Source organism: Vulpes lagopus, chromosome 15, assembly GCF_018345385.1.
Source record: "Vulpes lagopus strain Blue_001 chromosome 15, ASM1834538v1, whole genome shotgun sequence".
Lineage (NCBI taxonomy): Eukaryota > Metazoa > Chordata > Mammalia > Carnivora > Canidae > Vulpes > Vulpes lagopus.
In genome coordinates, this window is record NC_054838.1 from 26,833,899 (window position 1) to 26,858,860 (window position 24,962).

The window sequence follows — 24,962 nt, forward strand, 5'->3', positions numbered from 1 at the left end:
ATGACTTGCATGTACCACTTTGTACTGAAATTATCCATGACCTCCTTGCAGTCAGGGATTCTATTTGCATGATTTCTGTAAGTTTTGTGCCCTGGCTGGGCACCTGGTACAGGTCTGAGTGGTTTGCCTTAGTGAGTAAGCAAACAGAAGAAAGAGGACTCTGTTGAAAGGAAGGGGATAGATCTAATTTAATTAAATTTGAGACATCAAAAGACCAACCTGGCCTGTGTTGCTCTTATTTATCCAACGCATCACACCCGTGAGATCTAGAGAATGAGGAGGGAGGAAGAAGAGGACATAAAATGGATTGGAGTGGCTTTAGCTTTTTGGTCCTGCAAACAATGTTTGGTTTCAATATCCAACATGGTATTAGTTAGCTGTTAAAATACCAGTCATCTCTGAAACTAACAGACCTAACCCTCTATTGTTCATTTATCAAGCTAGTAATCGTTTTTAAGACTTTTGTGAAACCTGCTCTGACTTTGCCCACCAGCTCCTGTGAGTCAGTCATTCCATTACCACTTGACCTTTATCTTTTTTCTATCAGTGCATCTATATTGTATTTGGCCACCTTAGCATCTATGTTCCCTACACTTTGATACATGTTTCCCTAGGGAATCTATAGCATTGTATAAATATTATAGTATTTTAATTCAAAATGATTAGAAATATTTTTTATGCTGAAACCAATGTAGCCATATTAGGGAAAAGGATCTACGATAATATAAGAATTTTTAGAATTAAATAGGACACATAAAAATAATGATAGCATTTATTGAACACTTAGGATACCCAAGTCACTGTGCAAAACATTTTATATTCATTACCTTGAATGTTTTGCAGGTATTTCAGTTCTCTGTCCTGTCCTTAGGGGTGAACATTCCAGCTCTTCTGGTGTTAGTGGCATGTGAGTGGAAACGACTGAGAAGGGTAGTTTAGTTGAGGTATGTATTTCTAGGGCCCAGTAATCAGCGTGGTACAGAGTTGAATCTCATTAGAAGCCTGTAGAAAGAGTGGATCCTGTCTCTGCTAGAATATCCTTTTCTCCCTTCCTCCCTCCTGGTAAGCTTCTACTGGTCCTTCAGTACTCAGTTTAAGTGTCACCTCTACTATGACTGACACTCTTCTGTCTTCCATGGCTCCTAATCTTTCTTCAGACTGAGCAACTGGATCGTCATTCTTCGTTTACTTATTTAAGTACTCTATAAAGAGGGCAGCTCCTCTGGGTAGGAGTCTGAGTCTGACTAATAAAGGGCTTAACACTTCTGTGTCAATGAGTATTTGTGTAATGAACAAAGTAATAAAGTTAGCTAATATTCAGAACTGACCTCCAAAGGGGAAAGTGGTGATTATGTGTTCTGTCTCTACAGGCACATTTTCTCAACTTATGTAGTGAGTTGAATAATGTCCCTTTTGTCCTCCAGTGAGTCCATGCTCTAATCCCTGGAACCTATGAAAGTCATCTTACTTGGAAAAAGAGGCTTTGTAATTAAGGATCTCAAAATGAGATCTGGATAATCTGGATAGGCCCTAAATCCAAAGACAAGTGTCCTTGTAAGAAAAAGAAAAGAAGGGACGCCTGTGTGGCTCAGTGGTTAAGCATCTGCCTTTGGCTCAGGACGTGATTCTGGAGTCCTGGGGATTGAGTCCCACATTGGGCTCCCTACAGGAAGCCTGCTTCTCCCTCTGCCTATGTCTCTGCCTCTGTGTGTGTGTGTGTGTGTGTCTCACGAATAAAGAAATAAGAAATCTTATTAAAGAAATCTTAAAAAAAAAAAGAAAAAGAAAAGAATACACAGGAAGAAGAAAAGACCATGAGAAGATGGAGGCAGAGATTGGAATTATGCAGCCCCAGGCTAAGAACTACCTAGAGATATCAGGAGATGAAAGAGACAAGGATAGATTCTCCCTTAGAGCCTTCTGAGAGAGTGAGGGCCTGCCAAGACCTTTGTTGTGGGCTACTGGTCTCTAGAACTGTGGAAGATTGTATTTCTGTTGCTGTTGTTGTAAGCTACCCAGTTATGGTAATTTGATCCAGCAGCCTCAGGGAACTAATGCAGCCTGGAAACAGAAAAGTGTTTTCTGTGAAATTCCACCAGATCTTGGCACTCCTGAGTTGAGTCAGATGAGTTTTGGGATTTTCTAACTAATCCCTTCTCAACAAACACCTGACCACACACCCATGAGGAACCACTTGGTGTTTCAGAAGAGGAGGCAGTGTGACATCCAAGTTAGCCAGCTCTGGGGTCAGAGCCAAAGTATCTTCAGGCTTCTGAATACCCCTGGAAAGGTGGTACGCTTACTTTCTATTAAACTATTTTTAATGCAATTATTAATGCGAGGACTTCGCTGGCACTTTATGTATGTTGATTTACTTACAGCAACCTTATTATTATTCTACAGATGGGAAAACCAAAGCTGAGAGAGGGGAACTGGTTTGCCCAGGAACACATAGCTAGAAAGTGGCAGAGCCGAGATTCCAAAACTGCCTGATTCCTGTTGTGTCTGACTCTAAAACGCTGTGTTCTTTCAAGCTGTATCAGTCCAGGTGGTGGAGAAATTCAGTGTAGGGGGTGGGGGGAAGGCAGATTGATACCCAGCAGAATGAGTCAATGCTATTTATTACAGAAGCAATTGCTATATATGCTATCATTATGACCAAGGAAGTGTTCATGGAAGAGGTGGTATTTGAGTTGGGTTGCTTCACTTTAAAAAATAAACATATACTGATTATCCACCAGGTCCTGGAGAGCCAGAGATGAATGACAAGGTCCTTTTGTTTGAGGAATTCACTGTGTGTGTTATAGACATTAAAAGACAATGCAATCGAATAATCAGAAATATGGTCGAGGCCAGGGTCCTAACTTAGGGTCCCAGAGTAGATCAGTGAAACCTTTTTTTTTTTTTTTTCGATCAGTGAAACCTTTTGGAAGAAGGGACCTCCCTCACTCCCGGATGAAATTTGATGGGTAAGTCAGCTAGGAGGAGAAAAGTAGCAAAGGCTTTCTAAGGACGGCGTAAGCGACACACTCGTAGAGGTTAAACAGCGTCCCGGTGCTGGCACACCTTGCAGCTCCGCGTACAGGTTAGTGGAGTGCGAAGAGGGGCGTGGACTTGGGGGTTGGAGTCGGTCACGGAAGAGCAGGTGGGACTGCCCGACAGGTTTCTGGTCTCAGCGCAGCCTGCGTGGTGGCCTTCTGTCGGACCATAAAATACTTTTCAGTCCCCGCATGTTCCTGGGAGCCCCCCAGGAAAAGGCTGCTCAGGGTGCTTGCAACCAACAGCAGAGAGCCATCGCTACCCGGCGGGCGCCCAGCCGGTCCCCGCCCTCCGAGGGGGCCCGGTTGCCACGGCAACTAGGTTCGGGCGGAAGTGGCTCGGAGGACTGACTCTCACTAATCAGGTGACTCTCCTGCCCCCTGCACGTGACAACAGAGCCCAGGCGCGCTCTCTACCTAATCAGGCCCCGCCCCTCTTTCCCTTTACCGACAACGGACACAGACCTAGAGCAATGGGCCTCGCGGATCCACCGGGAGGCCCCGCCCCATGGTAGTGAAAGAACCAATTAGACTGGGAAAAAAAGAAGCAACGCCCCAGGTTTCACCCCGGCTTGACAGACGCGATTTAGGCCATCCCCGGGTGCCTCCGCCCCGAGCCCATTCCGGCCGGTGATGGACAGACGTTCCACCCAATAGCACGTCCGGTGTGCGTCGCCGGGTCCCGCCCCCGTGGCCGCCGAGCCAATGAGCAGGCCGGGTCTCGGCGGGGTGGTGGGGGTTGCACTGCGGTAACATGGCTCTTCCTTAGCCAGCGGCGGTGGCGGCCGGAGGTGGGGTAGAGCGGTCCTGCCTCTCCGGTGGCGCGTCCCCGAGCTGCAGGGGTCCGGCGGGTCGAGGCTGGGCGGTGGTGGCGGATGCCGGAGGAGCGCGGGCCCCGCCGCTTGGCGGCCCCTGGGTCACGATGAGCGCCTCAGCGTCGGTCGGGGGCCCGGTGCCCCCGCCGCCCCCGGGCCCGGCCGCCTCGCTGCCCCCCGGTTCCGCCGCGCGGGCCCTGCATGTGGAGCTGCCCTCTCAGCAGGTAACCCCGCGGGCTCGTGGCGCTCGGGGGCTGGGGGGGGGGGCGGGCGGCGCGGGAAGAGGCGGGGGGGGGCAGAGCCCGTGGGCGGCGGGCGGACCTCGTGCCGGCCGGGAGACCGGGAGTAGTGCCCGGGGAGAACTCGGGCAGCGGGACCTGAGGATGGCGAGCGGAGGGCGCCGGCGAGGGGCCGAAGCGCCGGGAGATCCCCGAGTTCCCGGAGCGATCCCGCTACTGGAGACGGGCTGCAGAGAAGCTGGAAGAGACCCAGTGGAAGTCCCTGGGGGCCCCGGCCGAGTCCGCTTCTCGCCCCTGGGGGTGGTGGTGGGGATTCCCCTGCGTGGACCCTCCTCGCCCCTCGGGGGAAGGGGCCCGGGGAAGCCCGGGTGTTCCACGAGAGGCGGGGAGAGCGCCTTTCCTTTCTCAGCCCATTTGCGGAGAAACCTCTTCGTACTCTTTCCTACGGGAGAAGTTGAGCTTCATGGTTTCTAGCGTTTACTTTTAATTTCCTTGTTAATAAGGTACTCGCCTCAGCTTCCCAAGAGAAATCCTGTGGGCCGTTGGGGCTTCCTTCCTAATTCTCAGACCCCCAGGTTTCGCATTTTAGCAGTTTAGGGGGGCATCCTCTTACTTCCCTCCTTCCCTCCGTGGAAGGAGGATTTGATGTATCTGTTTGTGTCTTCCCCCATCTTTTAGCAGGGGCTTTGAGGGCTTCTTGGGTCCACATTTTAAGGGGATAATAAAGAGAGGACACTGAGTTTGGGAATCTGACACAATTCTATGTATCAGCCGGATGTCTGTACAGTAATTCTTCCCTCCACCACTCCCTTGCCCTTAAAGTACCTTTCATCTTCTTTTATTATTCCTTTTTCCAAGAAGAGGACCTAGGAAAAACTGTCAGTTACTGAGAGTTTACCCCATAGGATTTGTGCAAAGTCCTCAACGGCCAGTAATCCATTTCATCCTGACAACTCTCTGAGATAGCTGTTTTTACGATTTCCCATTTCGTAGTTAAGCAAACTGAGACTTCAAGATGTAAGATCACTCGTCCAAAGCCTTGCAGTTAGGAAGTGCTGCGGATGGGTTTCACACTCCAGCGTCTGACCCTGTAGGCCCATGCACATGGTTGTGTGCTTGAGACTGGAGCAGAATGGAGCTCGAATCTTCAACTTTGTATCTCTGCTCTAGTACTTAGGAAAGGTTCTTAAAAAAGAAAGCAGAGTTTGGGGCAGGGGATGGATGGGAAATGGGATGGATTTGAATGCAGTAGAGGGAGTGCTAAAGCAGAGAGCTGCACTGGTGATCATAGCTACAGTGGCCGCTGAGCAGAATTGTATGCAGAAGCAGGGCTTTTTATGTGGTAGAAAAGGATTTAAAGATGGGGTTACCATGTGCCCTAGTTTTGTGGTGCTGCTGGGAAGAGAGTTGTTGGAGAATATTAGGAGTTTGAAGGTAGTGAGGTTTGGATTGTATTTATGAGGTCCTGAAAGCGAGTGGAAGTCTAATAGGGGAGACCAGCCTCTGGAATGCACATTACTGTGAATTTTCATTGTGTGGGGAGGTGGATTATAGGATGGATACCAAGAGAGGTGATGGTGGGCACTGTTGCAGGCAGTCTGGAGAGATCCTAGGGAGTTGAGGGCCAAGAGGGATTTACTTAGGGAGAGCTTTGGGGAAAATGTGGGATCAGGAAAGAGAAACCATCATTTGTTTCAGAGAGCACATTCACAGTTTAAAATTGGGGGAAATAATTCCAGCTGTTCACGGAATAAATTTAACTGTATTTGTAAGCCTTTGTCAAAGTTTTGGATTTATGCCGAGGGGTATATGGTGGCTTAAGTGTTCAACTGAATGCTGTATGAGCTCTGAGTATGGTATTTACAGCTTTCTGGGGGTGTCATCCTTCTAGAATTCTTGGAAGATAGCCTATGTAACAAAAATACTTTTACTTTTGCAATCGATGTTTCATTAGCTTTGTGGGTCAAAGTGCTCAGGTTTTTAGGGTAGGAATAAATAACAGCTAAAAAAATAAACATTTTTTGTGAAAAAATAAACATTTTTGTGAAAGTGTTATCTGTATAAACTGCATTGATTACTTAGTACACAGCTTAAGGAATTGTCACAAAGTGAACACAGTTATATAACCATTACCCAGATTAAGAAATAACAAAATTATTAGCATTCCAGAAGTCTCCCTTATGTTCTCTCCCATCTCTACCTTTTTTTTTTCTCTCCAAAGGAACGACTATTCTGATTTCTAACAAAAGATCACTTTTTGCCTATTCTTGAGCTGTATATAAATGGAATCATGCAAAATACAGTTTTTGTGTGTGTGTGTGTGTGTGTGTGTGTGTCTGGTTTCTTTTGCTCAGTGTTGTGTGAGCACAAGATGTGTGTGTGTATAAAACTTTTTTCTTTTAGCATTAATTCATTGTCCTTTTTTTTTTGTCTGTGGCTTTTGCATAATTTAAAACTTGGAAATTCAATTAATACCTTTTTATTTATTTATTTATTTATTTATTTATTTATTTATTTTGATACCTTTCTTTTAAATGGCACTTTGAAAATTATGTCATTTTAATAGACTCCATGCTATAAGAAGTCAGTCTTTCAAAACAAATCGTGTTTTAGGATTTCTTCTGTAAAGTTGATTATCTCAAAGCATAAATTCATTGGTTCTCTCAGCCCATTTCTTGGCATTGTTGACATTTTGAATGGGTAGCTGAATATGTGAGATGTTTAGCGATATCCACAGCGTCTACTCATAATATACCAGGAGCACCTGCTCAGTTCTGACACTCAAAAATGTTTTTTTCAGGTGTTGCCAAATGTCCCTTGGGGGGGGGGGGGACAAAATTACCCCTGGTTGAGAACCACTCTTCTAAGCTATGTTTTCATTTTAGGGTAGAGAGTTTTTCTGCTATTTTCTACTCATTTATTTCAGTCTTCATTAAGTCTGATTGGTTCTAGTGGCTGTAATGCTTAAAATGATAATTTACTGCATTAGTTCTAAAGGTATAGAAATGCCCTTCCTAGTCTACCTTCAGGAAAAGACTTACATATTTATTTTGCTCAGAAAAAGCCCACAAAACTCTGTATGTGATCTAATTTATTTTTGCCTTATTTTAAGCCACAGATTTATCTTTTAAAAAAAAGTTTAGTTAAGGCTGCATAACTCCTGAATCTTTGTATGTGTGAGTAAGTAGTCTGTAATTATCAACCTGACTGTCAAATGGGACTACCACTTAATCTTTGCCTTCTTTTGTTTCTGTATGATGTTACTTTAACTGTAATTTAAGCATGAACTAGTCACATATTTGGAAGACTTTTTGATCTTTAATTTTTGGTTGAAGTTTGTAATTAGTGAATATATATATTATCTGATGAATAACTTCCTTCACACCCTTAGATTTAGGAGTTTTGGAATAAAATGTTGTGTTTTGTGGTAGAGGCATTTAATATGTCCTTAAAAGTTTGAGAGCATTTCTTTCTTTCCAAAAGTCTTTCTTACTTAAGTATAACCTAATTACATTTTTTAGATACTCAGAGCTGGGATGCTTTTTCCTGACTGTTTAGTGACCTTTTCCAGGAGGCTACATATGCCTTTAAGAATTTGGTAAAAGCAACAGACACTTTCCTTAGGAAATGCACTTATATGTATAAACACAATTTTGCGTGTAGGTTTGGTTCTCTTGAAGCATATGTACAGAAGGTCCTTAACTGGATTATTCCTTTTCTTTAAAAATTTTTTTAAAAAAAATTTACTATTTATTATTTTTTAAGACAGTTGTCCATGTCACTATATATACACCTACCACAGTTTGGATAATAATGTTCGGTTATGTTTGTTTAACTGTTGATAGCCTTTTGGACTATTTCTAGTTTTCTCTGTTACATTGTTGCTGAATATCAATATATAGATATCTTTGTACACTTGTGCTAATAACTCTGTAGGAAGAATTTGAGCAGTGAAATCACTGAAAGGAAATGTATACATAAATTCAGATTGATAAAAATGTACAAAATTATGCTTTATGTAAAATATATAAATTAAGATTTCTGTATGTGTGTATTTTTTGACTTTAGAAGATACTAGGCAAAGTGTTTCACTAAAAGGACATGCCCACTACATTACTACCACCAAATTATGACAGGATGTGTTTCTCCATATTTTGTCCACTTTGGGCATCAAAAGTTTTCTCAATGTTTTCTGATATGATTTTATGTATACATATATATATTTTTTAATCTACGATAGTCACACAGAGAGAGAGAGAGGCAGAGACACAGGCAGAGGGAGAAGCAGGCTCCATGCACCGGAAGCCCGACGTGGGATTCGATCCCGGGTCTCCAGGATCTCGCCCTGGGCTAAAGGCAGGCGCCAAACCGCTGCGCCACCCAGGGATCCCATGTATACAGATTTTTAAAAAGATTTTATTTATTTATTCATGAAACACAGAGAGAGAGAGAAAACTTCCCTCCCTGTGGGAAGCCCCATGTGGACTCTATCACAGGACCTTGGGAATCGCAGCCTAAGCCAAAGGCAGATGGTCAACCACTGAACCATCCAGGCGCCCTATAGATTTTATCTATGTGTAATAATATATATAGAATATAATCATATAAGTTATAAATATATGAATATATATAGCCTTCATATGTATATACATATGTATATATTTTTGTTGTTTAAACTTGTGTTTCTTTAATTATTAGTTGTATTTTAATAGCTTCGTTTATTGCATACAAAACACTCTGCTGAGTACATTATCTCATTTATCCTTATACAACCTTATATATTTCATCTTTGCATAGGTTTATGTGGCATTTTAACTTCTTTTGTGAATTACAGGTTTATTTATGTCTTTGGCATTAATTTTTCTGATTGCTTGCTCATGTTTTTCATTGATTTGAAGAGCATTTTTCTTGTCCTGTTTTTGGAACAGGTGGGCTACATTAATGCTATTAGCCTTTATCTCCTTTGAATTTTTTTAAGTAGGCTTCATTTTTTAGAACAGTTTTAGATTTACAGAAAAATTGAAGTGAAAAGATAGCACAGGAAGCTCCCATATACCCTACACCATTTCCCCCATTCTTAATGTCTTTCAGTAATAGTAGGTTACATTTGTTATTATTCATGAACCAATATTGATGTATTATTTTTAACTGAAGTCTACAGTTTACAACATATACATAAGATTTACCATTTTAATAATTTTTAAGTGAACAACTCAGGGGCATTAAGTATATTCTTCATGTTGTGTGTGCAGTCATTAGCACTATTTTCAGACATTTTCATCATTCCAAACAGATAAGATACCCATTAAACAATAGTTCCCCCTTTTCCTCTTCCTCCCACCCTAGGTAAACTCTGTTCTACTGTCTCTATGAATTTGCTTATTCTAAGTACTTCATATAAGTGGAATGATACAATATTTGCCTTTTTGTGAATGGCTTATTTTCAGCATAATGTTTTCATTGTTCTTCCATGTTGGAGCATGTATCAGAGTTTCATTTCTTATAAGGCTAAATAATACTCCATTGTATGTATATACTGCTTTTTTTTTTTTTTTTTAAATAAACTGAACAACCAGCATTGGGCTTGAACTCAGAACCCTGAGATCAAGAGTCCATACTCTGCTGACTGAGTCAGCAGGGAGCCTCTGCGTTTTGTATATCTATTCATCTGTTAATGACTTTTTTCTGTACCAGCACACCATCCTGAAAGCACATTATATTTAGTTGTCCTATCTCCTTAGTCTCTTGGCTGTGACAGTTCCTCAGACTTTCCTTCTTTTTGGTGACATAGCACTTTTGAGTACTGGTTAGGTATTTTGTAGGATGACCCTGTATTGGAGTTAGTCTTATGTTTTTGTTTGTTTGTTGTTTTTCTATGATTAGACTGGGGTTTCTCTGCTATAAGGTTACTCTTTCCCATTCACCCCTCTATGGGTGGTGAATAGAGAGGAGTATTCCTTTCAAAGACAGATGGTATACTGGCTCTTTGGAAGGAAGTCTCTATGCAAAGCCCATAGTTAAGGAGTGGGAATTCCTGTTCTCTCTCCTTGAGGGAAGAATATCTACATCAATTATTTGGAATTCTTCTCCATGGGAGATTTGTATCAGTAACCACTTCCTTTTACAGATAAGAAATCTAAGGTCTAGGTAACATTCTCCAAGTCACACAGTGTCAACACAGGGACTGCAGTCAAGGTCTTTGATTCTAAGTTGCCATGGGCACCCACTCTTTTCAGATTGCTGGCAAAGCACAGAAGTTTTAAGTTACCTCAAGGTTCAGGACCATCATGCTTTGTGTAGCTTATTTCTCATAGCACCTGTACCAAGCACTACTGATTATGGAGTAAGAACATATATTTTTATTTATTTATATATATATTATTTATTTATTTTTTAAGGATTTATTTATTTTAGAGCAAGTGAGCACATGTGCTTGAGGTGGGCAGAGGGCAGGGGAGAGGGAGAGAGAGAATCTCAAGCAGACACCCTGCTGAGTGTGGAGCCCAATGCCAGGCTTGATCTCGTCATCCTGAGATCATGACCTGAGCTGAAACCAGGAGTTGGACCTCAACCAACTGAGCCACCCAGGGATACCTATATTTTTATTTTTAAATTTTATTTATTTGTTTATTTAAAGATTTTCATTTTATTTATTCATGAGCAACACAGAGAGAGGGAGGCAGAGCCATAGACAGAGGGAGAAGCAGGCGTCTCACAGGGAGCCCAGTGTGGGACTCAGTCTCTGGACTGGGATCACACCCTGAGCCAAAGGCAGATGCTCAACTGCTGAACAACGCAGCCATCCCTTAAATTTTATTTCTGTATGAATATTTCCTTTGACCAGCTTTACAGCCTAAAGAAAAGAAGAACATTGGATTGAAACAAGAAAAAAAATGGTAGAAATATCAAAAAGCTTTATAAAGCTTAGTTTATGTGATATATATGTATATATGTATGTGATATATATTTTCCTCATACATTTATTAGATATCTTATTTTTGCTAATGTATTTCAGTCATCTTTTTATTATATTTTCCAAAAAATGTTTTGTTGATAAGGCCACTGAAGACAGACAGAAAGTTGTATCTTTTTGGGAATGTATGCTTCATGCTTCATGTGCTATGTACATTCATTGCTTCCACAAATATTTATTGAGCCCCTTACTTGTATCTCAAATTTCAAACGTGTAATATCTGTAAAATAGAATGATAGTAGTTTTGGTTGCTTTGGCTCTTGTAAACAAAACTGTAAGAGGAAGCTTCAAAAACTTGGAAAAAAGTCAACAGCCCAAAATCATTTTTATGTGACAAAATGTCATCAGGAACCTAAGAGTTTTTATTTGTTTTTCTGTTTTTCCTATGAAAATGTTAAGTTCTTCTTTGAAGGGAAAAACTATGTTCTTATTTAGTGTTTACTTTAAATTTCTCCACAGGATCACAATTCTTAACTTTGTGGCAGAAAATTCAGAAGTGAAACTGACTGGAAATAGAGCAAGAGCAGAATTGAAACTAATATGTTGGGGCTAAAGTATATGGTAAAATGAAAAAAAAATAGGTTTTCATAGTTTCCAAATGTATACTTTTGAATATCTGTGTATTTTTACCTGTCAGGCTTATTACCACTAGGGGAAGGAATATTTGTCATTTTTAATGCACTTGAATGAGTGCAGCAAAAAAACTAGGGGTATTTTAGAAAAATTAAACAGGTCTATGTTAAGGGAGAAATTGAAACATTTTAGGTTTTATACTTTGTTATAGGTCTAATGACATCAGTAATGTCTGAGGCAGAGTTAAATTTTTCTGATGCCTTACATGATTTAGTAGTTGTATCATACAGATAGAGGAACACATGGAGAATGGAAAACTTGACATTGGTATTTTTAATGGTTTATGAACACCTTGGTGGCACAGTCTGTTGAGCATCCGACTCTTGGTTTCAGCTCAGGTTCTGATCTCAGGGATGTGAGATCAGCCCTGTGTTGGGCTCCATGCTCAGCAGAGTCCACTTGAGATTCTCTCTCCCTCTCCCTATCCCTCTTACTTAGGTATGTATGTGCAGTCTCTTTTTCTCAATAAATAAACAAAGCTTTAAAAAATAAAGTATAATTCATAGTATACCTTCTTGGTTTAATATTATGTAATATTATATAATCTTGTTTTTCATCCTTTTTTAAGTGTGAATTTGAATTATAGAACTTTATAGATATAAAATCTGAAGCCCTCAGAGTTGAAACTGTTCTCCTGGTCATAGACTTAATCCATCTGTTTATTCCCTTCCTTGAGGAGTCAGTAAAGAATATTATTAGTTTGGGGGATCCCTGGGTGGCTCAGCGGTTTAGTGCCTCCCTTCGGCCCGGGATGTTATCCTGGAGACCCGGGATTGAGTCCCACATCAGGTTCCCTGTGTGGAGCCTGCCTCTCCCTCTGCCTGTGTCTCTGCCTCTCTCTCTCTCTCTGTGTCACTTATGAATAAATAAATAAAATCTTAAAAAAAAAGAATATTATTAGTTTAACAAATTCAAATTGAGTGCTGTCTTGTTCTTTTTATGATGTACCTGACCAGGTCCTGGGCCTCATGAGCAGTTCCGCTGTGCTTGGCTGGGTATTTGAGAACTTGTTTGTTAAACTTAACTTGTGTTTTGACACATCATCTCTGCAGCTCTGGGGATTTTCGGCTATAATTGAAATGAGAGAAAGACTATATTTTAAACTCTTTATAGGCAGAGCACTCAGACCCCACACTCCATATAGTTTGATTTAGAGTGAAAGTTTGGAATATCCCTCTTCGTGATTAGTCTTCCCTTTTTCGTCCCTGGGTGCTTACCAGAACTGTCCTTTTTTTTTTTTTTTTTTTCTTCTTCCATGTCTGTCCTTTTTGAATAGTCTACTTAAGAAGTCCTGATTCTTTACCTCTTTAACTTTTTGAAACAACAACATCTGGTGATTGTGAGTTCTTTGATGTCAGGAATTTCATTCTGTGTAATATTTGACACTGATTGCCATAGAACTCATTAACCAGAAATGGTATTAGGCATTGAAAACTTTACTAAAGTGCGTTTGTTGGTTAAAGGCTGAGCCAGATAATGCTAAAGCCGAGCATTAGAACCTACTTAAGCATCTCTGTTTGTGGTCGGTTGAAATATCTGGTGTTTGCCCCCCACTATGGTGTTTAGACTGTCCTGAAAGAATCTTTCAGATATTTTAAAAAACAATGAGGAAACCCATGAAGCTGAAACTGGCAGTTACCTTTGGCTTTTGTTTGTAGACTCCAGGGTAAGGAAAAAAGAGAAGATACAAATAAGTAAAAGTGGAAGTCAGATTTATGATCTTTTTTTTTTTTTCCCCAGGAAAAATTTGGTGTTCTTTACCATGACTGTACTTTTTTTTACTGTTTAACTCTGAACTATAAGCACTTCATATGTCATGTTAGCCTCTGTTAAAAGAAGTAAAAGAAACTTAACTGCATCAGCCGTTTATTCAATAGATATTTATAAAGCACCTTCTTTGAATTATGTTAGGCATGTGATTAGACACTGTATGCCTGTTTCCTCCAACTCACTAATGTCTTTTTGAGGATACGAATTATTTCCTGTCACAATGCCAGTCATTTTTTAAAATGAACTACAGGGAAACTAAACTTTTAAAAAAATGCAATATGAAAATAACTTTATTTAGAATTATGAAAAAACTTTTTTACCCTTGATAGTCTGTCTTAATAGAATAATCTCATTGAGAAAATTGGTACTGCTTTCTTCTGCTAAAATGTTAATATCTAGCTAGGTATGGGAAGCAGCAATATGAAGGTTTTTTAAGTTTTCATTTTGAAAATAGATCACAAAGCAAGATAGGCATATAGGCTGTGGGTGCTTATTACAGGTCTAGGATAGTTTATAGGACTGTACTCCTTACAGGAGAGAATTGGTCCCATTACAGACTCAATGTAGAGTAGGTATTTCAGGGTTGTTTTCATGAATTAAAGGAGTTTATTCTGCTTGGAAGGTATTTAATATAAAGGTAAAGAACAGTTGTCCAGGTGCTCTGGAGTGACTAGTTTACTTTTGATATTCATGTTTGTGTATGAAAAAACATCAGTCTGATTACTATTAGATGGGGACACTAGAATTGCAGAATTTCTTAATTGCACCTTAGCTGCATTTTTCATATATAATCTTGGCTATTTTAAAGCCACCTGAAGATTTCTAAAAGGTATTGCTCATGATTATTATCTTGAGCTTTCATGAAAAGGTTACATTATCAATATCCTTTTTAATGAGGTAGCAAAATATGCAGCATATTTTAGGTAAGTTATATCAAAAATAAAAATTAAATAAATTGATACTAAGAAGTAAACATAAGACCTTTTAAAAATGGAAAATTTAATTAATTGATAATAAAGTCCTGCTGTGTACCAAATACTGCATTAGACTGGTGAACAATATTTCTCTAACTTCTGTTATGGTTGGAGTAGCAGAATATATTTGAACATAGTTTTACAATATTTTTCTTTTATTATTTTATTTATTTATATTTAAGGTTTTTATTGATTTATTTGAGAGAGCAGGAGATGGGGAGGGGCAGAAGGAGAAGGAAAAACAGACTCCCTGCTGAGCAGGGAGCCTGATGCTGAGCTCCATCACAAGACCCTGAGATCATGACCTGAACTGAAGTTAAACGCTTAACCGACTGAGCTACCCAGGTGCTCCTATTTTACAGCTTCTTAAAAACAAATAATCATTCCTTTAATAGAGTATAAGTGGGAAGACTTGTTTAAAGCTGGTTCTGGGAGTAACTAGGATAACTTTGGGAAACTTTGTTCTGGTCTTAACTTTTGCAAGAGAAGATTGGAGAGGGATTGGATTATTTGTATTTCTTTTTTTTTTTTTTTTTTTAAGATTTTATTTATTTATTCATGAGAGAGAGAGAGAGAAGCAGGCTCCATGCAGGGAGCCTGATGTGGGACTCAATCCCTGGTCTCCAGGATCACGCCTTGGACTGAAGGCGGCGCTAAACCGTTGAGCCACCTGGGCTGCCCGGATTATTTGTATTTCTAAATATTTTATTTTATTTATTTTTTTAAAAAAGATTTTATTATTTATTCATGAGAGACACAGACAGAGACAGAGGCAAAGACACAGACAGAGGGAGAAGCAGGCCCCATGCAGGGAGTCCAATGTGGGACTCGATTTCGGGTCTCCAGGATCACTCCCTGGTCCGAAGGCAGACGCTCAACCACTGAACCACCCAGGTGTCCCACTTTCCTAGTATTTTCATTCCACAAACATTGTGTTCAACTCTTCTACCCTATCATTTGTTCAATAGTTATTTTTTTGATTTTCTACTATGTATACCACACTGGTGAAGAATATGGATTCTAGAACCAAACGGACTGCTTGCGTGAAATTCCAGTCCTTCCATTTCCTAGCTGAACTGCCTGGAAGTTATGTGATCTCTCTATGCCTCAGGAAGGCTCAAATCAAATGAGCATAATAAAAAAAAAATAAAAATAAAAAAAAATAAAACAAATGAGCATAATAGCACCTACCCTATAGGGTTGTTGATAGGATTAAATGAGTCATAAGTTTGCTTTAAAAAAGTGCTTGGTACATAGAAAGTGCTCCAGAAATGTTAGTTGTTGTTATGATTTGTTAGGCACTGAGGATACAGGATAAATAAGGCATTGTCCTTTCCCTGGAGGGACACATACTCTAATGGTTAAGGCAAACTTTATCAGCAAACCATTTTAGTGTAAGAGATGGTTTGAACAAATGCTGAGGTGGGAAAGGGGAGGAAAAGCATTCTAGCAGAGTGACCAGCTTGAGTAAAAAGGTAAAGCATAAAAAGGATTGGCAGATAATTAGGCTGGAGTTTAAGTAGCTTGGAGGAGAATGGTTGAAACAAATGAGTTGAAGAGGATAGTTTGGGATTAAATTATAAAGGACCATATATGCCATGCTTTAGAATTTGGGTATTATCCTGTAGGTAGAGGGGAGAACAGTGTTTTTAAAATTTTTTATGACTTTATTTTTTTTAGAGCAGTTTTATTTTTTTGACAGTGAAATTGAGCAGAATGTACAGATTTCCCAAATACCTCCATAGTTTTGCCTTTCCCAGAGTGTCATATAGTTGGAATCATACAAATCTGTTGAGTAAATACCAAGAGCCATGATTGCTGGAATGTATGGTAAGAGAATGTTTAGTTTTATAAGAAACTGCCAAATTGACTTCCAAGGTGGCTATACCATTTTGCATTCGCACTAACAATGAAGGAATTTAGAGTTCCTGTTGCTACATATCCTTGCCAACATTTGGTGCTGTCCTTGTTCTGGAGTTTGACCATTGTAATAGGTGTGTGTAGTGGCATCTTGTTTTAGTTTGGATTTAACTGATGAAATATGATGTGAAGCTCTTTTCATGAGCTTCTTTACCATTTGTATATCTTGTTTTGTTAGATGTCTGTTAAGGTCTTTGGCTCATTTTTCAACTGGGTGTTTTGTTTTCTTATTGCCGAGTTTTAAGAGTTCTTTGTATATTTTGGGTAACAGTCCTTTGTCAGATGTTCCTTTTGCAAATATTTTTCCCTAGTAGTCTCTTGCTTGTCTTCTCATTCTCTTGACATTGTCCTTTGCCTAGCAGAAGTGTTTAATTTTAATGAAGTCCAGTTTGTCAATTATTCTTTTCATAGAGACTATTTGGTGTTATATCTAAGAAGTAGTCATCATACCCAAGGTCACCTAGATTTCTTCTGTTATTTTCCTTTTTTTTTTTTTTTTTTAAAGATTTCATTCATTTATTCATGACAGACAGAGAGACAGAGAGACAGAGACGGACACATAGGCAGAGAGAGAGAAGCAGGCTCCATGCAGGGAGCCCCATGTAGGACTTGATCCTGGAACCCCAGGATCAAGCCCTGGGCCGAAGGCAGGTGCTCAACCACTGAGCCACCCAGGCGTCCCTCTTCTGTTATTTTCAATGAGGTTTATAGTTTTGCATTCTACATGTAGGTCTGTAGTCCCATTTTGAATTAATTTTTGTGAAGGATGTAAGGTTTGTATCTAGTCATTTTTTTGCATGCATGTGTCCAGTTCTTCCAGTGCTGTTTGTTGAAAAGACTATCTTTGCTCTATTGTATTGCCTTTGCTTCTTTGTCAAAGATCAGTTGAATATATGTATACGGGTCAATTTTCTGGGCTTTCTGTTCCATTGATTTATTTATTCTTTTGCCAATAGCACCTTTTTTTTTTCATTACAATGAAATTTTAATATAAAATTTAAGTTACCATCATTATTAATCAGACTAATTTACAAGGTTTTGCCCTTTTTTGTGCAAAAGCATAAATAGATTTTATTTTATTTTTTATTTATTTATTTATTATTTATTTATTTTTTTTTGGTCTTTTTTTTTTTAATTAATTTTTATTGGTGTTCAATTTACCAACATACAGAAAAACACTCAGTGCTCATCCCGTCAAGTGTCCGCCTCAGTGCCCGTCACCCATTCCCCTCCAACACCCGCCCTCCTCCCCTTCCACCACCCCTAGTTCGTTTCCCTGAGTTAGGAGTCTTTATGTTCTGTCTCCCTTCCTGATATTTCCCAACATTTCTTTTCCCTTCCTTTATATTCCCTTTCATTATTATTTATATTCCCCAAATGAATGAGAACATACACTGTTTGTCCTTCTCCGATTGACTTATTTCACTCAGCATAATACCCTCCAGTTCCATCCACGTTGAAGCAAATGGTGGGTATTTGTCATTTCTAATTGCTGAGTAATATTCCATTGTATACATAAACCACATCTTCTTTATCCATTCGTCTTTCGATGGACACCGAGGCTCCTTCCACAGTTTGGCTATTGTGGCCATTGCTGCTACAAACATCGGGGTGCAGGTGTCCCGACGTTTCATTGCATCTGAATCTTTGGGGTAAATCCCCAACAGTGCAATTGCTGGGTCGTAGGGCAGGTCTATTTTTAACTCTTTGAGGAACCTCCACACAGTTTTCCAGAGTGGCTGCACCAGTTCACATTCCCACCAACAGTGTAAGAGGGTTCCCTTTTCTCCGCATCCTCTCCAACATTTGTGGTTTCCTGCCTTGTTAATTTTCCCCATTCTCACTGGTGTGAGGTGGTATCTCATTGTGGTTTTGATTTGTATTTCCCTGATGGCAAGTGATGCAGAGCATTTTCTCATGAATAGCACCCTTTCTTGATTACTGTAGCTTTGTAGTAAGTCTTGAAGTCAGGTAGTGTCAGTTCTCTAACTTTGTTCTCCTTCAATATTGTGTTTGCTATTCTGGGTCTTTGCCTGTCCATATAAACTTTAGAATCAGTTGTTGGTAACCACAAAATAACTTGCTGGGATTTTGATTGGGATTGCATTAATCTGTAGATCAAATTGGGAAGAATTGACATCTTGACAATAGTGAGTCTTGTTATGCATGAACATGCAATGTTGCTCCACCTAATTTAGTTCTCCTTGATATCTTTATCAGAGTTTTGTAGTTTTTATTATACAGATCTTGTACATATTTTGTTAGATTCATACCAACTATTTTACCTTTTGCTAATGTAAATGGTATTGTGTTTTTAAATTAAAATTCCCCTTGTTCATTGCTGGCATAGAGTAAAGCTTTTGTATGTTAACTTGTATCCTGCATCCTTGCTATTACTGCTTATTAGTTCCTAGAGTTTTTTGTCCATTTTCTCAGATTTTCTACATAGATGATCATGTGATCTGTGGCAAAAACAGTTTTATTTCTTCCTTCCTAATCTATACTCTTTTTTTTTTTACCAGAATTTTTTTATAGAAATTTTTTTATAGAAATTTTCCTCCTCCAGTTCATGATCCAGTCTAGGGTCACGTGGTGTGTTTGTCTTCTGTGAAAGCATTTCACAGCTTTTTTTTTTTTTTAATGTCAGTATCATAATACAGATCACCTCTTCCTTTTTTATTTTTTTAAAGATTTTATTTATTTATTCATGAGAGAGACACAGAGCAGAGGGAGAAGCAGGCTCCATGCAGGGAGCCCGATGTGGGACTCCATCCCGGGTCTCCAGGATCACACCCTGGGCTAAGGGTGGCGCTAAACTGCTGAGTCACCGGGCTGCCCACCTCTTCCCTTTTTAAAATAGAACATACCTCATTTTCTGTTTATCTGATGTTTCCTTTTGATTAGATTCAGGTTATGCATTCTCACTTGGAGTATTTCATATAAAGTAATGTGTCCTTTATAAGGTATCTCTTTTGGACGCACGTAGTGTCCATTTGTTCGTTACTGGTGATGTTAAGTTTGATCACCTGATCAAGTTTGATCACCTGATCAAGATATTATCTGATTTCTCAACTTTAGAATTCTGTGCATGTGTTCAGGTGCACATGCGTATGACTAATGAATAGTTTGTAGGGAGATACTTAGAGAACATGCATATATCTTGCTCTTCTCCCCCAAGATTTATCATCTATTATGGTTCTTACCTGAACCAGTCTTGGCTATGATGTTACAAAACAAAGATTTCCCAGCTCTTAACACTCTCTCCATGTTTACCAGTCTGACTTCGGCATTGTTCTATAAGCAAGAATGGGAGGATAGTTTTTTTTTTTTTTAATTCGTTCATTTTTAATTTCAAGTATAGTTGACACAAGAAGAGAGAGCAGTAGTGGAAAGAGTGGTGAGAAGATTGCTGACAAGATTTCTAAATAAGGTAAGATTGAGAGGTTTGAGTGATGAGGCTGTGATATTCATGTATTCATCATTCCCTTCTATCAACAGACATTTATTGAATATCTGTGTGTTTGCCCATTAGCCACTTGGAATAAAAAGACATAGTTTTGGTCTTTAAAGAGCTTATAGTCATTGAGGCAACAGAAGGGCAAAGAGTTGTGATAAAATATACGTTAAGAGCTTTGCATAAAATATAGCTTTAAAAGTTACCATATACTTAAGGGTACTGCCTCACATGGCATAGTGAAATCACTAATATTATCTGTGATTTACTCATTGTTCATCCATCACTTATTGAGGTCCTATTTTGTGCTAGGACTGTGCTAAGTGCTGTAGGAATAGAACTCCGTTTCTGTATTTAGAGATCACCCCTCTTTTTAGGGGGAGCATTGGCAGTAAAGCATCATTGCAACAAGTACTACATGATGGTGGCATGTACACAAAGTCATGGTAGCACAGAAGGGAGAAATGATCATCTTCGTTTGGGGTAGTGGATGGGACAGGGAAGTCAGGAGGGATATGTCAAAAGTGGAGATTTTGGAGCTGGGTCATAAAGAGTGTTTTATTGTTTGCCTACTAAATTGTAGGTGTTCATTTTAGTCTAACTTTGTGATTACCATTTACTGCCATATTTTCCTCCAGCCAAGATTCATGATGTCTTATCACATTCCATTATAGAGATATCCTTTAACACTTATTCATGAGCAAGTTTCCCCGCTCTTTATCTTTTACCCTGCTGTTTGTTTGTAGTAGCTAATTTCATTAAAACCATTCTCATCATATTTTTAGCTACAGTAGTTAGAGCCACCTCTCCCATTTAACAGGCAAGAAAATCAAGGCCCAGGAAAGAACACAGAAGAACTAGTGTTCACACCCACATATTCTGGTTCTAAATTCAGAGTTTTTCCATTCTGCTTGTTGAATTTAAAATGTAGTTTTCCAATTTCATCTTTGCTTGTAACTTCACAAACCTGTATAGCTCCATTTCAGTGGATAGATTTTGAAGCTCTGAGGTAAACTTACCACAAAAGAATGAGGAAACTTTAGGATGGTTGATAATAATAGTAATGTTGAACTGTCACATGTACCAATGTCGCATGTACCATTACTGTGTCTAAGTACTCTGCAGTCACTGCATTTACTCTTCATTACAATTTTGTGAAGAGTTGAATGGTTAAACTGACTAAGCCACCCAGGTGCCCCCCAAAAGTCAAACTTGTTGATGCAGAAATGCACATAGGGCAGAGACAAGGGCTTTCAATTTTCTTGAATTTATGTAGGAAAAAGTAATCAAAGGTATTTAGACTTCTTTTTCATTGTGTAGTTCCTGGCACATCGTGGATATTCAAGAAACGTTGAATGAAATACTTTGGTTTATTAGAATAGAGTGTATAGGAGAGAATTATAAAGATATGAGAATGTTTGTGAATGTTGAGACTGTAATGGGACAGATTGGGATAGAAAATGGTAATAGACAGTAGATTCAGAGCCTTTGGATTTATTTAGTAAAGCTTGATTGTAGTAGAGGGGCCTTATTAGATGAAGACCTGAGTCAGTTCTAGGGCAAAAAGGAGAAGGTGATGGGAAAGAAATAGTGGGAGTGACAACAGGAAGTTTCTGAATTAGGATTACCAAATTATAGTTTGCTCGTTTTGCTTTCAAACATAAATTCTGCTTAGAATCAGTTGTGCCAATATTTAATGGTTTTTAATGGCTTGCATCTCCTTTTGGAATTTATAGAGCTTGCTATTTGTAAGAGCAGTCTTGTTTGCAGAAGAGGTATTTGATACCTAGATAAGAGAAGGAAGCTGATTTTTCATAGTATACACGGCAATAGTTTTAGGGCAATGAATGAAGAATGTGGAAAAGAAGGAACGATATGCCAGAGATATAGTGAAGAAAGAAAAAATTGACGGGCTGGTGGCTGATCAAAAATGATGGGGTCATAGGATATCTGCAGGGCAAAGATGTCTCCTGGCTTTTGAAACTTCTGGGAAGCAAATACATGGTGTACTTGCATGCATATACACATAGTCCAAGAGATCAGTCCTGGGTCCAAATCTTGATTTTGGTACTTTTAGTGTGAACATGGCTAAGTCCCTTTATTTATGGCCCCAGTGTTATATCTGAAAAATGAATAAGATGCCTAGATTAGTACTTATTCTTTTTTTTTTTTTAGAGATTTTATTTATCTACTCATGAGACACACACACACACACACACACACACAGAGAGAGAGAGAGAGAGAGAGAGAGGCAGAGACATGGGCAGAGGATGAAGCAGGCTCCTTGCAGGGAGCCCAATGTGGGACTCGATCCCAGGACTCCAGGATCACGCCCTGGGCTGAAGGCAGGCACTAAACCTGTGAACCATCCAGGGATCCCCCTAGATTAGTACTTATTAAACTTAAAATGTACATAAAAATTACCTGGGGGTCCTGTTAAAATATAGATTCTGATTGGGTAGATCTGTAGTGGGGACCCAAGATTGTGTGTCTCCAACAAGGTCTCAGGTAATCCATCTAGCAGAGGCTTAGATGACCTTCAGGATGTTTTCCAGTTTTGCAGTTTTGTAATCCTATTTATTGAATGTTTGTCCTTTGGAGATCTATTATATTTGACACCATGTCACCTCTATTTAGATAAATGAATTCTAAATGTTTCTTCACTTCAAATTAGAAATGCCTAAACCAATTCATCATTTTATACTGATAACCACATCCCTTTCTCAACATCCCTATTTCTGTTAATACTTTGTATTTATAAAGTACTTTATGATTTTTCAGAGAGCTTTTATATCCATTATTTCATCTGATCCTTAACCCACAGAAGTAGGCATACAGGAAATATCTCCATTTTTATGGGAGGGTAAACAACCTCAGAGAAAGTAAGTGATCTGCCCACTAGTGAGTGATAGAGCTACCCTGGAGTTCAGGATTATTGACTGTAGTTTGAACTCTTATTACTATGTCACACTGCTTTTGGTAATGGCTATTACAGATACCTTTGCTTAAAGGTTGATTGCTGTGTCTCTCTCTTTTTCTTAAGGATTTTATTTATTTGAGAGAGAGAGAGAAAGAGAGAGTGTGTGCAAGCGTACAAGCTGGAGAAGAGGCAGAGGAAGAGGGAGAAGCAGACTCCCTGCTCAGCAATGCCAGGCTCCATCCCAGGACCCTGGGATCATGACTTGAGTCAAAGGCAGATGGTTAAAAGACTGAGCTACCCAGGTGCCCCTGGTTTTATTAAAAAAAAAAAAATTCATATATGGATCACAATTCACAGGTGTATAAGAGGGTACAGTGAATAGTCTCCATACTACTCTGTACTCCAAATACCCATTTTCCCTTCCCTGGGATAACCAGTGTTACCAATTATATTTTATGCATCTCCACTAATTACATAATTCTATTCTTTTTTTCCCTGTGAAACACAGATGCTAACATGTTAAACACACTGACTAATGTAAACTTTTATGGTTTCTTTTTTTTTTTTAAAGCATTTATTATTTTTTTAATTTATTTAAGATAGTCACAGAGAGAGAGAGAGAGAGAGAGAGGCAGAGACACAGACAGAGGGAGAAACAGGCTCCATGCACCGGGAGCCCGACGTGGGATTCGATCCCGGATCTCCAGGATCGTGCCCTGGGCCAAAGGCAGGCGCTAAACTGCTGCACCACCCAGGGATCCCGGTTTCTTTTGAGAGAGAGAGAGTGAGCAGGGGCTGGTGGGGAGAGAGAGAAAGAATCCTAAGCAGGCTTCGTGCCCAGCCCAGAGCCAGATATGGGGCTTGTTCTCACAGCCCTGAGATCATGACCTGAACTGAAATCAGGAGTCAGACACTTAACTGAGCTACCCAGGTGCCCCAAACTTTTGTGTTTTGTGTTTTTTTTTTTTAAATTTTTCTTTTAAGATTTTTATTTATTTTAGAGAGAGAGAGCACAGGTCGGGAGGAGGGGCAGAGGGAAAGGGAGAAGCTGACTTCCCACTGATCAGGGAGCCTGATGAGGGGCTCCATCCCAGGATCCTGGGGTCATGTCCCCAGCCCAAGGCAGATGCTTAATAGATTGAGCTACGCAGGTGCCCTGTGTTTTATTTTTATTTAATTATTTATATTATAAAATATATAAACTATATGTATAATATATAATTTAGCAGTTAGGTATTTAACAAAAATTTAATTTTTAATAATTGAAAAATTTAAATTTATTTTATTATTATTTTTATTTATTTAATTAAAAAAAAAGATTTTATTTATTTATTTATTAATAGAGACACACACAGAGAGAGAGAGAGAGAGAGAGGCAGAGACACAGGCCGAGGGAGAAGCAGGCTCCATGCAGGGAGCCCGACATGGGACTCGATCCCGGGTTTCCAGGATCACACCCCAGGCTGCAGGCGGTGCTAAACCGCTGCGCCACGGGGGCTGCTCCTATTTATTATTTTTTAAAGAGCAACTTGTGGGATCCCTGGGTGGCGCAGCGGTTTAGCGCCTGCCTTTGGCCCAGGGCGCGATCCTGGAGACCTGGGATCGAATCCCACATCGGGCTCCCGGGCATGGAGCCTGCTTCTTCCTCTGCCTATGTCTCTGCCTCTCTCTGTCTATCACGAATAAATAAATAAAAAACCTTTAAAAAAAAAAATAAAGAGCAACTTGTTTATTATGTAATTTAGGAGACGTTTTTTTTTTAAAGATTTTATTTATTTATTCATGAGAGACACAGAGAGAGAGGCAGAGACATAGATAGAGGGAGAAGCAGGCTCCCGGTAGGGAGCCCGATGTGGGGACTCGATCCCAAGATCTCAGAATTATGCCCTGAGCTGAAGGAGGTGCTCAATCACTGAACCCTCAGGTGTCCCTTAAATTTAAATTTAAAAATTTAAAAATTTAACTTAATATATTACAGATTGTTCCATATCAGTGCTCAGAGAGCTGCCATTAATTTATTCTTTGTTGCCAGTTAGTACTCCATTATCAGATATATCATTATTTAGCTAGGTCCCTATTGATGGACATTTAATGTAGTTCTAGTTTTTTGCTAATACAGACAATAGTGTATTACATATATTACATTGCATATTTCTAAGTGTATATTTTTTCACAAATGGAGAAGTCAAGTTGCTGGGTCAGAGACTGCATTTGTAATTTTGGTAG

General features: G+C 39.5%; 1 protein-coding gene across 2 annotated transcripts in view; it reads left to right on the forward strand.

The window, feature by feature from the left end:
* The first annotated feature begins 3,692 nt into the window (after positions 1–3,692).
* UVRAG (UV radiation resistance associated) overlaps positions 3,693–24,962 on the forward strand; it is a 318,666-nt gene continuing 297,396 nt past the window's right edge. Inside the window, exon 1 of one of the 2 annotated variants that reach the window (XR_005983964.1) lies at positions 3,693–4,077. Coding sequence is in view for 1 of the 2 variants with exons in the window: in XM_041730667.1 (XP_041586601.1) it covers positions 3,961–4,077 (117 nt within the window). In the remaining variant the exon portion in view is untranslated. The remainder of the gene's footprint in view (positions 4,078–24,962) is intronic. The other variant, XM_041730667.1, reaches the window with a different exon arrangement.